Below are 18,286 nucleotides of genomic sequence, written 5' to 3'. Positions count from 1 at the left end.
CTGATGAAAAGCCCTGTGTGGATGTTAAGTAGTACTTCATTAATGTTGGTCTTCTAACCACAGGCAATTATTTTAGGGGGCAGCAGAGCTACAGGAGCTAATTACTCCTTGGGGAAAAAAAGTTTGGGTTATGTATGGTAGGAGGAACCTGTATTTGAAAGGAGAGAGGCAGTGGAGGAAGCTTTCTGTGAGCAAACAGTGGCTTTGCAAGCTGGATTTACCTCACAGAAGGATTCTTTCTGGTCCCTCTGAAATTGCCTTAAAGTCACAGGAAATCCAGCAAAGATTAATGCAGACTGATGCTTGCTATTTTTCCTGGAAGCTTTGGCAGCTCTGTAATTACAATCGGTGCGTCTGAATCTCCCTCTGGCCCCTGTGCACTGCCCGGGAGTGACACCAGCATCAGAGAGACCCTTGCTTCAGAATTTGTCAAGCAGAACTCAGCTGAGAAACCAAACCTGCCCGGCTGCATTTCTTCTTTTGGCAATGAGGAATATTCCTTCGCTGAATCGCTTCCCCGTGTCCACTGTAGCTGGAGCCTTAGGGACTCCTGAACCCATCATGGCTCGTAGACCTGTGATCCAAGAGATACATTTGTAGAGGAATGAGGGAACCATATTTCTATAGCATAACGTATTTATATATATTTATATATATAAAAATGAAATAAATGAGCTGGCTTGCAACACTAGGTGGCAGAGGTGGGATCTGTTCTGCTCTGAGCGCTGTCCTATAAGGCATTGCTTGTTTAAGTACAGTCGCATTTAGTTGGAGCTGCAGGAGAGAGACAGAGAGATTCTCTGTGTTTACAGCCAGCATAGCCTACGGTGGAGCATCTAACCTGGCCCCCCCCTTTCTCCAGCACTTGAAGGGGAGAGTGTGAGGTTATTTGGGAATCTGGCCACCGTAGGTCAGCTTGCGCTGCGACTGGATTGTCAGAGCTGGTAAAGCAGAGCCCAGAGGGACTGAAGGGAGACACGAATCCCATTTTCTTTGAGAGGAGAGAAGGGGAAAAAAAAAAAAAGATAAATTGAAAAAGGGAGAGAGAGAAGCGAAGAGACGGAGAAAAAGGCAGAGGAAGCAGAGCGAGTGAGAGAGAAGCATGAGGACCTACTGGCTGCACAGTATCTGGGTGCTGGGCTTCTTCCTGTCCCTCTTCTCCTTGCAAGGTATGTGATGAGTTCTTTCTTGCAATCTCCTCAAACCTTTCTGCTTCAGTTGAGGCTGATGGACTGAGGATGGCCTGAAACATGGAGCTGGAAGCTGGAGCTTCCTCTTCCCCCCTCTTCCCCTCTAAACCTTCCCCCCACCTCAGGAAATAAGCCAAGGAGAGATCACTGCTGGTGAATCCTATGGTTAGAGGGCACTGCATGTGACTGACTTTGCTGCTGTATTTATGCTTTTGCAGAGGGGAAGCTGGTGGGGGGGGGTTGGCATTCAATAAGATTTGCAAAGCAAAAGAGTAGTGGGTGAAGGTGGATATCCCTTCCATCCACAATCAGTGTTTCTCAGCACTTTGAGTCACAAGTACTGATTCTCCTTCCTGAAGAGACGTGTTAAGTTTCTTTTTTTTTGCTTGTTTGGTTGGTTGTTTTGTTTTGGTTTTTTTTAAATTATTTTTATTTTGGTTTTGCCCAGAGAGGGGGAGGTTAGATGAATCTCTATGCCTCTGGTCCGTCTGCGAAAATATTATGTCCTTCCCCTCCACTGGGAAAAAAAAAAAAAAAAAAAGAGTGATGGAGGAAAGACATAAGAAGAAAATTTGTTGGGTATGGGGTTTTATTCAGTGGAGAATTGCCAGCTGGGTTTCTTGCTTTAAGAGCCAAGTGTGAGTATGGAATTTAGTTTGAAGTGATGACAGGCACGCTAGCTGGTTTTGAGATGCTTTCTGTAAACAGGAGTTAAGGGTTAATGCATCCCCTGCTGTATATATAAATACATGTCACATATGTACATATAAGCATAGCCCTCCAAATTGCAGCTTTTACGTGATCCACACTCATTTATACACACCAGTGGTCCTTCACTTACACACACATACACACGCTCATGAATATAGCAGGGAAGATGAATAAACTCACTCTGGCACACACAGTTCTAGCTCCCTAGCACATGCAATTCCTGGAGAGTCTGCTTCTCTTGAGCTCACATTCTCCCTTCCTCTCTTCCCCCCATCCCTTCCTTCCCATCCTGCACACTAGTGCTCATGGTTGCTTACAAATTAAAATCCCTTGCCTATCCTGCTGCACCAGCCTTGTAAGCCTGCATGTGTGCACACATATACACACATATAGGTGAATATATAACTAAAGAACATATATGTACTCTATCTGGCCTACTGTGTGCCTCACAGTCTTACATTTGTACTGAGCTGCACCCTTAGAAGGTATCTCACTCACACACATCTTCACCATACACACACACGGAGTGCTTTTTTTCTCACTCTTGTGCGTACTAGTGCATGAGTGCCGTGTCTGGAGACGTGCCAGTCACGGCATCCTCACTTCCTCTTAGCTCATACTTTTACACACAATCTTGCATGTACTGCTCTCCTCTATTTTGTGTCCACTAAGCAAATTCCTGTACAGGCAGGCTCCCTGTCACACACATGCTTTCTGTTGCAGCCTCACACCTGTCACTTCTCACATTTACTGAGCGCTCCTTTTCATACAGTCTCACTTCTTCTGTTTCTAGGTTGCATACACATGCTTTTCACTGTCACATATTTTCTCTCAAACTTGCATTCTCTGAAGTCTGGACTGTGAATCCAGCAACATCACCTTCCAGCTAACTTCTTTGCTTGCTGTGAAATGGCTGTTTCTGACAGGAGAGGAGGACTTTCTCCTAGCACAGAGGTTGTACACGGGGTGAGAGGAGAGCCAGTTCTTATCTAACATAAGTAGCTAATGTCAGCAACGAAGTTGTGTAGCTTGATGTGAACTTCCCTCTGCTCTGGAGGATTAGGCACAGACCTGTCAGGAAAGATGGACACTGGCAAATAGCATTGATGCTGAACATAGCCTGTCTTTCTGATGCATGATTTCTAGCCTGTAGTCAATGGTGTTTGCTCCACGCAGCGTTTCCAAGTCACAAGCCTTTCTTGGAGTTGCAACCAGAGCATCCTCACAACCAGGAGCTGTTTTTTTTAGTCCTTTCTTATAGCCAGAGCTTATGCCAGGGTACAGGCACGTACAGGATTTTACCTTCTGTTTTAGTTAGTTACTATTGGCACAGTTGTATCAGTCACATCTATTCTGATTTTGAAGACATCAGGGAAGGTCTTTTGAGGGCTGTATTCCTAGGTACACTCCGAGAAGGCAGAGGCAACACAGTTGCCCTCCCTTGGTTTTGAGATGGGATCAGATGGTGTGGTGTGTGACTGTTTGCAAACCTGGAGCTGCTTTTTCTATTGCTCCCAAACTTAAGACATGATATAAACCAGACCACTGCTGGATCTAGTTTCACAGCCAGCAGTAATTTCCTTTCTCTGGACTAAAGGGTGAGAGAATGGCAAGCAGGAATATTGGGGCTGCCTGGGAGGAGCATGGCACCTCACAACGAAGCCTGAATATATTTGAAGGAGTTAAAAAGGAGTGAGAAAGTATTGTGCCCTTAAAAAGACCCAACAAACTAACACCCCCCCCCCAATATTTATTTCAAATTAATTGTTATTCACTGAAAGCCGTGGTAACAAGCCTTGAACACTTCTGTAACCCTGCTGAGCACAACTCTGTGGAGCTCTTACCCCAGGAAACTGCAGTATTGGCTTTGACAGGCGCTGACCTGTCGGAACGCTTCCAAGAGCTTTGTGAGCACATCCCTCCAGAGCCAGCCAGCTGAGCCTGTACCTCTGCAAGCCATCCAAAACTTGTCCGTGCCTTCTCTCCCCTTTTTCCTTGCTGTCCACTTGGGGGTGTACCGGTGAACGCAAAAGCAGCTCCTTGCCTTTCTCTGTTCTCCCAGAGCCACCAAAGTCGGGGGAGAAGGGGAGCGATGCTGGCACTGCTGGGCACGGCCGAGCTGAGGCTGAATAGCAGGCGATGGGGGCGTAGGGAGGAAGCGCAGCTGAGGCTGGCAGGAGACCTATGGGCTCCACTGTGCCAAGTGGCCAACACAGGCTGCCAGGGGAGATGCAATGGGCTGCCTGTCCCCCGCCTGCCTGTGCTCAGGGGCTTTGGCACAGAGACAGGCTTTGCTCCTTCCCCCTTAGGTTAGATGCTCCAAGTCCCGCACACAGGATATTTTTTTTTCCCCTAATCACTATATTTCCTTAATTTTGTGGCTCAGGATTCTTGCGTTTCCCTGCTACTGCGCTTCCAGTCCGCACTGGGAGGCAGGTGGCTCGGAGGCGGAATGGTTGTTCCTCCTGCATGGTGCACTGGCCTTCCTGCCCTGTGGGGGCTGGAAGAATAAAAGTACCTATACACCCCAGCACTGCGGGTGGGTGGGATTTTCTAGTGGCATGCTGCAGCCTTTTCCTCGAATGGATTAATTTCTTAGCACAGTGTGCTTCAAATATTCTGACGGAGATCAGATTCATAAATTGGACTCAAAAGCTGAATTTTTCTTTTTCTTTTTTGTTTCCCAAGTCGAAAACTGGGTGCATGTGGATGGGGAGGAGAAGCAAATGATTAGGGTCTATGAAAAATTGCATTTTGGTAATTTAGAAGAATTTCGTGTTGATATTTTCACTTTTACCTACTATTACTCTAACTTAGCTGTCAATATGAAAATTAATTTTGATTTCCTCACCCTGAGCATTTTATTTAAAAAAATGAATGCCTTGACAAATTATACATTTCCTTCACCATTGCTTTACATTGAAAAATTCCTCTAAACAAACCCTTTCCCTTGAAAAATAGCAGCTGTTTCAAATCAGCAATTTACTTAAAAGAAAAACCAACCCAGCTTGTTTTAATGCATCCCCCCTATAACCCCACCTCATTGGTTAATTGTAGAAGACTTTGGGCTTAAAAAGAAAAAATTAAGATGCCTCCACAGCCCATTTAGTGAAGTAGATGGTTTAGGAAAGGACACGAAGAACTGGCCTGCCTAATACTGGCAGCATTTATTTATAATGTGTTTTTTGAGCTGCTCAAGGGTGTTCTTAAATGGGGAATGAGTCTGATGAAAGAAATCACAGAAGCACTTGGGTAAGTAGAATAGGATGCTTTAGGTTAATACACAGTACAAATGTTATCTGTAAAGTCTCATGTTTTATAAACGTTACTGGGCAATGCTGGTGTGAAAAATGATGTGTTTGTTAATGCGTGAGGTATGTGCAATCTATATGGATGGAAGTGTGTACCCAAGTGTTTCTGTGCTGATAATCTGTAATGGATGGGGAGAAGAAAGGGAGGAGTAGGACTCTCTGTGTATTTGTGGTGACATTGTGGTGTATGGGTGATAGTGTGGGGTGATTGTGATGCAAGTGGATAACATTAAGATACTGCCAACTGGAGGGGGGGGGGGGAAGGGGCTTTTCCTGCTGTCCTGAATATACTTTTCTTCCTATCTGTTTTCAGCTCTCTCTTGTCGAGTAAGGCAAGGGAAGCTCTTACAGGCTGGGCTGTATTGATGAAGTAACAACTCACTCAGCTGCCTTGCATTCCCTTAAATGATGAAGAGGTTCAATACCTAAAGTAAAACACTTTTCTTGTAGGCTTAAGACAGGGAAAAAGAAGAAGAGAAGGCTTTTTATCTGCAAGCGGGGAGCATTAAAAAAATATCCCAAGTGTTTCTTCTAGTCCTATCCCAGTGATTGCAGACCATTTGAGTCAATAATTACCACACCAGTAAGAACCCATTTCCCCCAGCTGTTGTAAATCTCAGCACTCAACTACCTACTCAGAGGGCTTTGTTATGATAATTAGAAATTGGCTTCATCTTTTAGTTTCAGAGATCTCTTCTCACACAACAGTTTTACTAGTCTTCTCACACAAGAGTTTTACTAGTTTTGTAGTAAAGGCCCCAGTGCCAATGGGGGAGCTCCTTTTCAGCTTTGGAGCACTTATGTATGCTAATGGTGGTCTGAGGAGGAGATGTGCTCTTTTATAGTTGCTCTTTTCACCTCCTTTTTCCTCCACAAGCAATAGGCTTCTTCCAGTCAGGGTGAGGAATATGGCTGCTGTCCTCCTAGGCTGACCACAGAGCCATTGCTTTAGGAGTCCACACCCTTACTGTGTGCTGGCTATACTTCCTGTAAGCATTGAGTAAGCCAAGGTCCTTGCCTTGCTGCTGGGGCCTGGACCCTTTCCTCAACAGATTTACCCTGTGCAAGGCTGATTTGCTTAGAAATGGGTTAGAGAAGGGATGTTAATATGTGGGTCCTGCAGCAGCAGCTGTGTGTTCTGTGCAGTTATCTGGAGAGGCAAGTGGGTGAGGCAATGCTGGTGATGAGGAGATGTAGCACTGCTTACTGACCTGCATGCTGTAAAGTGAGGAGAGGTGGCAAAAGGTGATTAAGAGTAATGGCAAGGGAGGCCCTTTTTCTGGGCTCATCAGAATATCCGGTGGGGTTTGTTATGGAAGAGGATCAGCTGAGGTTGTTGGCTGACAGAGACTGTTAAAAGACTGAATGATCAGAGCGAAATCTATAATGGTACTACACAACGGTATATCCTGGAGGAGTCTGGGGAAAACTTTCTTGTGTGCCTTTGAACACAGGGACGTGTTTTGCCAGATATCATCTCCTTTGTGTGAAGGGTGCTGCTGGAAGGATGCAGTTTTGCTGTCTGCAGTCCCTATAGGAATCATGAATCTTTGGCTCTTCAGTATCCACTTTTCCTGTAAAAAGTGCATAACATAGTTTCATTTGCTGTTCAGACTCAATGAGCAATGATTTTTTGACACCTAATATGCTCTTACTGCTGTCAATTTATCATTAATAAAACCAAAAATACCACGGACAGCACAGACCATCCTGTCCCACTCTGAAAAAGAGTAGCTAAGGGCATGTGTAGGTGAGCATGTGAGAGACACAGCCCCCTCCTGGTGTCAGTGAAGGACAGAGATCCCTGCAGTCAGCATGGAAGAAAAGAAAAAATGCTGGGTGTTCATGATTCTTACAGAAATAGGCAGGGGGGGGAAAAAAAAGAAAAAAGGCCAGGCTTGATTCTCTGATATGCCATTGCACTGTGGTGCTTTGGCTGATACTGGATGTCCTGGAAGCTGAGACATCTCCCTGTGAGCTCCCTCCAGTAGGTTGCCTGCTGGTGTGGCAGCATTGCCCTGCTCACCTGAGTGGAAAGAGAGGGAATAGCACTTGCAGGGGCTGCTGCTTTAATGTCTTTGAGCCAAAGCTGTCTTCTCTCACACAGTGAAGTGTCTTGCTGGCCATATATGCAGTCTTAAAGTTCATGGGGAAAAAGTTCGGCATGACTACATGCTGAGGGAAAAGGGCTCTTTACGCTAAACCTGCTTATTGGCCACCTACAGGCATAGAATAGGGTTTTTCAATGGTTATCAGATGTAGAGGTACTGGGCTTTGAATGGTATCTCTGGAACGAGATGGTTTTGGAGGCAATGCAAGGGTATATGTACCCAACTAAGACAGGCTGGTGTGTTGCATTTTTTTTGAGAGGTTGGTTTGCTTTATTTAAAAAAAAGATAGCATCAGAAGGCAGGCTTACAGAGGAGGGGTTTTGGCTGAAAGCAAAGATGAGTGTAATCAGAGCTGTGGGTTCACAGTCTGGGCTTTTCCAGTTCCTAGGCTATATAAAGCATCTAAAAGAAAATCTTCTGAAGATGGCTTGTGCTTGAAACCTGCTCTCTTCCCTAGAGTATGCCTGTGTCTGACCTCATGGATTCAGGTTTCTTCATTTCTTTCAGGTTTGGCAGTGCTCTCCCTCAAAAAGTGTGGCCCTTTCTTTTTTTCTGGTGATGTGTTCTTGGCTATTGGGAGGAGACAGATGTGGCAGGCAGGCCATGAGCAGTGGGATGAGGGAGGGAGGGAAGGAAGGAGCAAGCAAGGAGACAAACAGAAGGCTGTGGGCCTTTCCAACTGGGAAATCAATAGTATATGAGTATGCAATGTAAGTGTGTAATCACAGCTTCCTCCCCTCTGCCCCTTAGCACTTCAATTGATGGTGAGTTGCAGGCCAGAACCAATTAATCCTTACAACCTGCTAGGACAATAACTATTAATATTCTTGTGCATGCACTCTGGTTTGCTGCACCTGTGTGGAGCCTGGCTGTGCTTGGCCCTCAGCAGCTGACCCAAAGCTTCATACTTGCACTGAGTGCACTGTGTTACCTGACTTCTACTTGTATGGATGTGTTAGAGAGGCTGACTGTAGGGATATACACTTGAGTGTCTGAAAAAGGAGGAATTTGAAGGTAAGGGTTTGCCTGAAGGAAGAAGGGGTTATTTAAAGGGGCATCTGAGGGATTTTTGATGTGTAAATGTGTTTAGACTTGTGTTGCATGGGTACATCTTCTTGTATGAGTATCTACTCTTTGTCTTGTAAAGCTGCTTTGTACAGTGGGATCACAACATCCAGTTTTATTTATGCCTGTGTACATGATCTGTGCATGAAGATATGACCAGAGGCCTTTGAATAGCTCTTCTTTGACTTTTGGGAAGGTGCATATACAAGACAGAAGATTTTACATATATATATATGTATATATGCATGAACCTGTATTTGGGTGTGTGCATGTGATAGAAAATGCACAAGTCGTGTGGTAAAGATGCTTGGGCAATGTTAACCAATCTGGTTCTGAGTTGTGTTTTGTGCAAGAGAGTTGCCATGAATGTTAGTGTAGGTGAATGCAGCGTGATTGTTGATAGGAATATCTGCATAGCTATGTATACTTTTGGAGTGACCATTATTCATAGCAGATTTGCATCCTATCTTGACATGGCAAGAGATTGTTGCAGTGAAACAGAATCGTCTCTGTAGCTTGGCTGCCCCTCCTCATCTCTCTGTGATAGCCTCGGTGTAAAGTGACAACTTAGTCATGCTTCAGTCACCTGGGCATGAAATACAGTGTAGAAAGTGGAAAGGACATGTTTGACTCCTACACTTTCATGGGAGAGTTTCTGGGAATAGAAGAAGGAAGAATATAAAAGGAGGCTTTCCTATATGCACAAGTTGCACTGTTTTAATTAGACCAACATATCCAAAAATAGCACAACCTGACTGAGCCAACTGTTCTTACATAGTTATACTTTTGTAGACTGTATGAGCCAAGGAGCTCTGGGCTGGATGCAACCTGAGGCAGTAAACCAGAAGTCTGTACTCTGGCTGTACCTGCATTACCACAGCCTTGCTGGTTTAGCTTCCTTAACAGCATGGATTCTGTCCAGCATGGCTGTGTTTTGTTGAGTCTCAGTTTAGATAGCAGAGTAGAATAGACCTGACTGCAGGCATGCTCCTGTGAGATGTTCTGCACTTCTAGACTCCTGTAGAGGAAAGGAAACTATTTGTCTGGAAGAGTAATGTTGTATTGAGGCTGGGGCTTTTATGAACAGTAATTTCTCAGTGATTCAAAGAAAAAGAAATTAGTCCTGCTAGCTGAAGTGGTGTAAGAGCTGTCCGTAGTCTAGGCCAGCTAAGGGAGGAAAGCTATGAAACAGGGAGATCTAAAGTGAAGTACAGAACCTCTTCTCCATTTTCGTGTATCCTAGCTGCATACTGGTGACTGGTTTTTGTACTATCCAGCAGTCACAGAACTGCAAGAGATTGGGCTGCTGATTTAAAAAAAAAAAAAATTCTGGCTTCAGCATGAGGTAAATGAGCTGTGGCATTGCCCCAGAGGGACCTAGAGCTATGGTGAGCAGTACAATCTTCCTTCTCTTTTGGTCTGCTGTGTCCACAGAGGAAAGGGAGAAAAGGCCATTCTGTCTGGCCTTGCTCTGTCTGTCCTGACCTAAATCTTTGTAGCAGCAGCCTTTTCTTCAGGCTTCAAGGAACCTCACAAGACCCTTGCTTGTAGGCTCTGCTCATCCCCTGGTCAATCTGAAGAGTTTCTGTTTTCTCTCTTTTTCCTTCTGCTGCCCAAAATGACCCAAACCACCACAAAAATTGAAAGAAGATACCCCAAGCTCTCCTGGATGCTGAAGCATTGCTGTAGTTGCTGAAGGAGGAATGGCAGTATGAAATGTACTGGGGAGACAGACGATTCAAGCCCCTGCTTTCTTTGCCACATGGCAGGGATAGTTAGAGAACCAGCTTTGAGGTTCTTTTGGAACTGGGGATGCTAAGTGAGAAGAGGCTTTGAATTGTTACAGGCTTAGGAAGACCTTAATCTAGATGAACCCTTTTCTTGGTGCCTTGGCTACCCCACAGATGTCCCAGGAGTTCCCAGCAGGAACCTTGGCAAGTTTTTCTCTGAATCACACCTCAAGTTCTCTAGAAGCTTGTTGGAGCAAAGCAAATAGTTTTGCAGAATGTTTCTGCTTCACTGAAATGGCATCTTTCTAATTAAGAATAAAAAGGTGTTTTGTTGGAAAAATTCCAACTTAAGTTTCAAGAACACATTAAGGTACAAGTGCTTAAAGGCTTTCCTGTGATGTGTTATCTTCTGTCATAAGACTACATCAAAGTCTCAACTGTCATCTAAAACAAAAAAGTTCTGAAAATTGTGGCCTTTTTAGGTGCAACCGAAAACTTGAAAATATAACCTGAGTGCAGCCAGTAAGTGGTGTCTGTCTTGAGTCTGCAGACAGCTGAAAGCACATGCTCAGGGACATATCATACTGTTTATTTCTCTGGAGAGTTAGGTCTGACCTTCTCCTGCTAATGCCTCTTTGGGAAAGGGTTTTCAGTAGGGCCAGCAAAGAGTATAGTAGTCCTGATCCTCTTGACTGAGGGTTAGGAACAGTTTCTCTGAGGAAAAATGCTGTTGCCATGATTGCCTCAGTAGTTCAAAAGTAGAAGCAGCCTTTTTTTGATATGATTTACAACTACTTGGTGGGACTGGAACCTAAGGAGTGTTCAGCTTGTGGAAGGGTTTTAGGTTATGTTGCAGATTGTGTTTGTGTTAGGTAATAGGAATGCTTGTTCAGTTTGGATTGTGACCATTCCTGGACCAATCACGAATTGTAAGACTGGGGAAAACAGCACAGTAGATTAAAAAAAAAAAACTTGTTTAAATAAGAGTTGTAATGGCTGTACTGAAGATCTACCCTCACTTTTGTTTGGAATTGGATTTCCTTGAAAGAGACCTGGCTGATGTCACTGGGGAGGAGGGAATGTCTGTTGTGCAGAACTCATGTCCCATGGTGATGCTGTGTCTGAGGCAGAGGATGAGCATGTGCATGTGTCTGTGTGTGCATAGCATGTGCGGGGCCTGTGCTGTGATCACCAGAATTACAGTCTAGCCAGATAACGAGCTGTTGTTGTTTACAGCACTTGGTTCCGGGCACTTCAATTCCAGAAAGATGTAAACAAAATTAGAGGGAATTCAGAGGATTGCAAGGAGAATGATTAAGGGGCTGGAGGGACTGACTTATGAAGAATGCTTGTGAGAGCTAAATATATAGCTGTTTTGGCTAAATGACTAAAGAGGAGCTATGCTAATGATCTAGGCATACTGGGAAGGCATGAAGAATTGTCTAGTGTGGACTTAGATCTAGAAGAGTCTCTCATAGAAAATTTGGAGGAGGAAAGAAAAAAAATTGGCAGGAGAGAAAAATACTTAATGGAAGAAAGCAATTAGGTGGTGATATAGCTTTGTTAAGAATTGTGGTGGAATTGCTGTCATTTGGGATATCTGAAGTTTTGGCTGGGCAGAGCCCTGGAGAATAATCCATGCACTATAAGCTTGAAAAGGTCCCTTGAGAGACAGTCTAGATGCCTTAATAGATTTTTATGCTGTCATTAATTTCTGAATCACGGCTAATACTTCCAGTCTGATAAAGAACCATATTCTTTAATGTATTTCTCTTTCTTGCCATGTATTATTTCTATTGTGATGCAGATACTGGCACAAGACACATGGGGAAGTCTTCTGCTATACTAACAATTGAAATCCTGGTTATATCAACTGCTTAACTCAAAGACATTTTTTTCCCCCTCTTTCCTTTAATGGAGTGTTTATTCAGATTTGCCTGGTAGGTGGGAAGAGGGAGCATTCTGGATGAGCTGAAAACCCAGTATATGTAACTCTGTCCTGTAAGTCGTGTTAAGCTTTGACAAGTTTCTCATTGCTACTTATGACACATACATGTTCTGTTCTTTCTTTATCTCACACATTTTCAAAATGTGTAACTGAACAGTGGACTGGTTCCTTCAGGCTCAGAAATTGATGTGGTTGAGCCTGTAGCATTTTGGGCATGTCCCAAAAAGCTGAGTCTTCCTAGGACTCCAGAATTGGAGGGAGGCCTTTGAGGGAGGTAGACGTAGAACGAAATGGTTAAGAGATGGCTAAGTTGATCAGTGGTGCAGGGGGATCAGCCAGCTGGTTTGCTATTCTCTCACCCACAACAGGAACTGAGTAATGAAAGTGAAATGGGTGGTGTTGGCTGCTCGGTTTAGTGCTTTCATTGGGAAGAGAACAGACAGAATTGAGAAGACAACAGACAGAATCGAGAGGGAGTTTTGTAGCATATGCTGTGCTGGCTGGCACCGCGGACTTCCAGAGGTAAAAGGTATTGCACCTTGAGTGAAAGAGCCAGGACACATAATGGGAATTATCCAGAATGAACATTATTTGTGCCATGGATGCAGACCCAGAGAGAGTTCATCATAGTTTATTAGCTCAGGTACAGGCCTATCCAAATTGCAATCTGTTTCCTGGGCAGGAAGCAAGGAGCACTATTTTGCATTGCATGCAGTCCAAGCTGTTCAGTGTTGCTGGGTCTTTCCCAGTCTGTGAAGGCCTGCTTGAGGGTCTCAGCAGCCCAGCAGTGACAGGGAACAAAGTGTGGAGACAGCTGTCTCTGGATGTAAATTGATGCTATTTAGCTTGGACTTTCGACTAGCCTTGGTATGTGCAAGGTGGCTGATGGTAATGACATCTTTACCCTATGCACCCTAGCAGAGTGGGAGAGCTCATTAGCTCAGATGTGGTGCAATGGGAGTGCAGTTGGGCTCGGGCTCTGAATCAGAGACAAGAAACATTGTAGACTTCAGCTGTCTATGCTGAACTTTGTGATTTTTTTCATATTATAATCTCCTCTTTAAGAAATAAGTAAATCCTGGAAAGGATAGAAACTCTTTCCCTCCCCCATTCTCCCTCCCCACTTCCCTGCCTTTGCTTTAGGTAGCGATTCTGCATTTGTGCCAGAATGGAAAAAGGGGGAGATGTGAGAAATTGAGCAAAAGATGATGAAGTGGAAAAGATTAGAGACTCCAAAGGTGATAATCTGCATTGGCAGAGATGAGTTGCTATTGAATGGTAGGGTGCATGCTCATGGAGATGGAGAACTGAAATATTGGTTCAAAGACCAGTGGACATACTGTTTTCTATAAGTTACTTTGGCAATCTGTGTGTCTTCTAGTGGCATGACTCATCAAGGGAGATGGAGAACCACTGCTCCTACCATTACTCAATGGCAGTGTCACCTGAGAAGTTGGACTATATGTTTGGAGCCCAAAGGCTGAGGTTTCTCAACCCTAGCTCACTGCTGAGAGAGGAGTGGGGTGAGAACAAGATAATTGGTCTCGTAATTGTGTTTGTTGCTTGCAGGAAATTGATTTGTTACAGTACCTTTGAATCATTGTTCTGTGGGATTTTGCTAATCTCATTCTAACCCTGGCAGAACATTTGTTGCTTTGCACCCAGTGGTTGAGTCAGAGCGTGATGCTGCCGCCTCCTTTAGTTATTGGTGCAAAGGCATAGCAGCAAGAGACCTTGAAATAGATTCTTGCAACTGGGTGTACAGGATAGAGCTCTGGGTCTCCTCTGCATGAACTGAAACTGTGAAAGGAAGAGACCCAGACTGTTATAAGGAAGAGGACAGTTGGTGGCAAACGTGTGGTTGTATTGCTATGTGCTGAACTTCTGAAGAAAAATCTAAGCATTTCAAAGCCAAAATCAAAAATAACCTAGGCATCCATTCCCTGAAATTCCTGTTTAGATATCTAATAGCATCACTATCTAATAGCAATCTTCATAGGAAGGGAGATTCTTCTCAAAGTGATTTTTTTGTTGTTGTTTTTTTCTGTCACTCACATATTTTAAAGAAGTGAAAAAAGTGGCTTGACACTATTTAGTCACTACTTTTGTTAGGAGCCAGAACTGGTGCTGTAAAAATGATTGTGCACGTACTTAAACAGAAACTTTTTTGGAAAACGTGGTTGTTTAATGAAAACAGTTCCAAGGAAGGATTTCTCATGGCTAGAATGGCCTTTCTGAAAGAAGCGAAGACATATTGCACTGGCTTAGAATTAAAGACATTCAGATCTATGTTTCTGTTCCAAAATAGAGCAGGATCTGGAATGTGGTTATCCCACAGCTCAGAAAGCACATTAATCCCTGGCTCTGGCCTGCTTTGGAAAGGTCTAATTTTTCTCTCCAAGTTGCATTTTTAGCCACCGTACATGTTAGAGTTAGAGCTCTGTAACTTCCATCATTCCGTGGAGCTTGCATTAATTGCTAGATAGGGGATGAACAAAAAAGTCTGCACCTGCCACACAGACACATGTAAAGAAGCTCACACTGCCAAAGGCACACAAGTTCCAGATCTCCGTGCTTTGGCTTGCTGCACTGGAGGCCATGTGGTGGAAGAGCCCCCACTTATCGCAGCAGATGGCTGAGAAGTGCTTGTTGGCTCTATGGGCAGAGGTGGCAGCAGCAGCACATAGTCCTTGCAGGTATCTCAGCAGCCAATATTGGGGATGGTGCTGTGGCCCTAAAAAGAGAGCTGACCAAATCCCTGTGTATTGCTCTTGGCAGTTTTGGAGGTGGGCAGCTCTGCTGCATTTGTAAAATGTTCAGTATGGTGTCTGCCCTACAGCTTCCAGTCAGTTTGGCCAACTTGTTTTTTGCTCCTGATGTTGGCTTGCTGCAGCTGCAAGGAAGGGAAAAGCATGGGTCTCCTCTTTCATCTTCCTGCATTAAACTTTAATCAAATATCCCAGTTTATGTTTCCTATTTCTGCAGCTTTATGACCAAAACAAAGGACCAAAGATGTATTTGTAGTAAACCAGAGCAGTCCAACAGTTTCCATGACGTCTGCCTACTGCACCAGGGTTATACTGAGAAGGTATGGTCTAATGTTTGTTAGAAACCACAAATTCTGCATTGGACTTTGAGTTCTGGTCTGGCCTTATTTGTTGTTGTGGGTAGAAGGTTTCCTAATACCTCTTGAATTTTTGCTTTTGGGGAGTTTTCTGTGTGAAAAAACAAGGAAGAAAAAAAAATAACTGTAAGGGCTATTTGTCTGTTTTAGGTAGGCCCAATGTGGAGTCCCTAATCCAATTTCATGGAGCAGAGGCTTGAGGCTGGATTTACGCTGTATCTCTCTAGGAGGTTAAAGATGTGTCGTTCAATTTGGTCGTCCTCAGCAGTACGTATTCCAGCTTGAGGCTACAAAAATCCTAAACTGGTACATGTCTGTGAGGGGAAGAAAAAGGGGATGAGTTGTAAGGCACGTGTCCTTTGATGAAAGATTGTTCTGCCCTCCTGAGTGATGATACCTTTAACCTTCTGCCTTTTCCTAGCACTGTGAAATGCAGTTTGTTCCTGTCTTGTTTGTTCCTTTTGTCAAGGGTACTCCAAATAGAGGATCATCGATCCTCCCCAAGTAAATTTCTTATAGGGTCTGATCTGGGGCTTAGAGGTTGCAGCTGGAGAGATAGGCACATTACTTAGCTTCCAGAAACTACAGCACCAGTGATATGAATGCAAGAAGCAAAGCATCTACCCAGATTCTCTGATTCAATAGTGTCTTGCAGAGCAGGCTGGTAGTTAGAAGAAACACTTTTTCATGCATAAACTTGGGCACCTTTGAGTTGCAAATGATGAAGAGACAATAAAACACACATTGCCACTTTCATAGGGATACCTTTAAAGCTAGAACTGCACTTTCAATTAACTCTACTGTATGTGGCCAAAGTCGACAGTGCATAAAACTTTGATAATTCCACATTTTAAAAATGTATTGGGAACTCTCATTCGTATATCTTCACTGAAAATTTCATGAATTGCACATTTCCTGGTGTTAGATGTTCAATAAACTTAAATTATGCAGCAATTTGCATCTAGAAGGTTTGTTTTAAAACTGAAGACTGGTTACTTCTGTTCTGGATTGAGAACAGCTCTTTCTTTTTATGCCTCCAGCAATTAGAATGGACACTCTTGTTTGGAAATTGTTGGAGATCTGTACTGACCACTTAGTAGCAAAACTCTGACATGAGGAAGATATGTAAGGTATTAGCATATAGCTGGACACAACTGTATCCCTCTTGTTTGAGCCTGATGTCGTATTTTTGTTCATTTCCTGGGCATTGATCTTGGATCTATAAAAAAATTTCCAGCAAAACTTTTCTGTATTATAATGTATTTTCAGCTAATTGGGGAACTTGAGATTAGAGGGAAGGGAAAACTTGAATGAATCCAGTTTGTGAAATCCCAGATGGCAGTTTTAGCAAAGAGTACTTCTCGTACGAGGGTAGTCAGGTTGCTGGGAACATCTTCCTAGATCTTTAGAGTCCCAAGGTGAACTCCTGGTTTGAGAAGAAGGAAATGTGGGGTGTTCTATCCATTGATACAGACAAGTTCCTGGAGTACCCTCCACATCTCAAGCAGTGTACTATTTCCATGCCCTATCCCCAGTTTGTGCTTTTATCTGAGCGACCTCAAAGGAATAACATGTGGTGTGAAGAGGAAGGCTTTAAACAAAGCTCTCTGGAGCCCTTTCCTTCCTTTCAGTAATCTCATTTCAAAGTTTTTCATGGTTACCCAGCTTTCTCATTCTCCTTGTCCTTACTGCAACAAAGTTGAGGGTATAAGCAAAATCTACCACACTCCTGCTTTTCCGTAAATGATCTCTATGCTAAATTAGATGAAGAGTAAGGAGGAAAAATCGGAGCCCACTGTAGCTATGGCAGTCCTGGGATAGCACTGCTGCTGACAAGCATCCACTTTCAAGGTGATCTGTTGACTATGACCATGTTGGTTTGTAAGAGAGGCATCTTAAAATTGCCTCAAATATCTCAAACAGTGTTCCTAATCAGAAGATAGCTTGCGCTTTCTCCTGCAATACTGCTTAGTGATTTCCATCACCAGTGACATCTACTGATATAAAGAAAATATGATTAAAGAAAGTATGCTTTTTTTTGCCAGTCACTCAAAAAAAATTTAAAATAGCCTGGGCCCTGTTAATCCCAGCTGACCATGTACAAACAAAAGGTTAAAGTATTTCACTAAGGTTGTGAGCTGGGTCGGTGGCAGAGCAGAACCTGGATAACTCGTTCCCTGTCTGGTCCCCTTGCACAGCATTCCTGTGCCAAGCGTAGTACTTCCTTAGCTTGGGTCTCCTTGGGCACTGCAAGGGGCAGTGCTGGTGACACAAAAGGTGAAGCAGAAAGCTGTGAAGTGCAGGGAAGTGGTCATGGAGAGGGAGGCTCCCTGGTGTCTGTAATGAGATGTGTGGAAGGTGTCAAAGAAGGAACAGGGGTGCATTTGACAATGGTGTGGGGAGGAGGGGAACATGAGTGTGTCTGACAAGCTTTTGAAGCACTGTATGCTTAATGGGAGCTCCTGCAAAGACACAGGCTGCAAAAGCCATCAAGAGAAGATGGCTTCTCCCAGGGCCCTTGCAGCTGCACCAGGCTATGATAACAGAAATTAACTTCATCTCCTTTGTCTTGCATTCCAAGAGCCCCAGAATAGTAGTTATGAAAACAGTGCTGTTTAATATTGTCTTTGATCGAGCAATCCAACGGGAGCCCTGGGCTTGTTCTGCTTGGCTTTGTTAGTTTCAGACCCCAAGGCAACAAGCCGTTGCCTTCAAAGCCCAGGCAGGGCTGCATTAAGTGTGAAGCGCGCAGCAGAAATCCCAGTTTGTCAATTCAAATGGCACTCACCTAGTAGCAATGCCTGTATATTTAAATCCACAGCAAAGTGTGGGAAGCAGGGCATACACAGTTTTCCCCTCTGGAAAGAGCATGTCTCAGGAGCTAGCAAACAAGGCAGCACACTCAAAGTACAGCAATGTGGGGTGGATTTTTCCTGTTATTATCCAGTTTTAATATGCTGCTGTTTTTATTTGCTGCCAGCTGGTCTCCCAGCACACTACAACCAGGCAATGGGTATGATGCAGGAGGACAACATCACTACATCACTGCAGAAGAAAGTTTGCATTTGTCTCCTTCACCTCCTTAGGGTACAGATG

General features: G+C 44.0%; 1 protein-coding gene across 1 annotated transcript in view; it reads left to right on the top strand.

Moving 5' to 3' along the window:
- Window positions 1-742: 742 nt before the first annotated feature.
- Window positions 743-18,286, top strand: part of LSAMP (limbic system associated membrane protein) — a 1,000,415-nt gene continuing 982,871 nt past the window's right edge. The window contains exon 1 of the mRNA XM_018074658.2: window positions 743-1,169. Coding sequence (XP_017930147.1) covers window positions 1,103-1,169 — 67 coding nt within the window. The 5' untranslated portion in view covers window positions 743-1,102. The remainder of the gene's footprint in view (window positions 1,170-18,286) is intronic.

This window comes from Manacus vitellinus, unplaced genomic scaffold (genome assembly GCF_001715985.3).
Source record: "Manacus vitellinus isolate BGI_N305 unplaced genomic scaffold, ASM171598v3 scaffold_28_pilon, whole genome shotgun sequence".
NCBI classification, from domain to species: Eukaryota; Metazoa; Chordata; class Aves; order Passeriformes; family Pipridae; genus Manacus; species Manacus vitellinus.
Note: the sequence above shows the minus strand (reverse complement) of the source record. Positions and strands in the feature narration are given on the sequence as shown.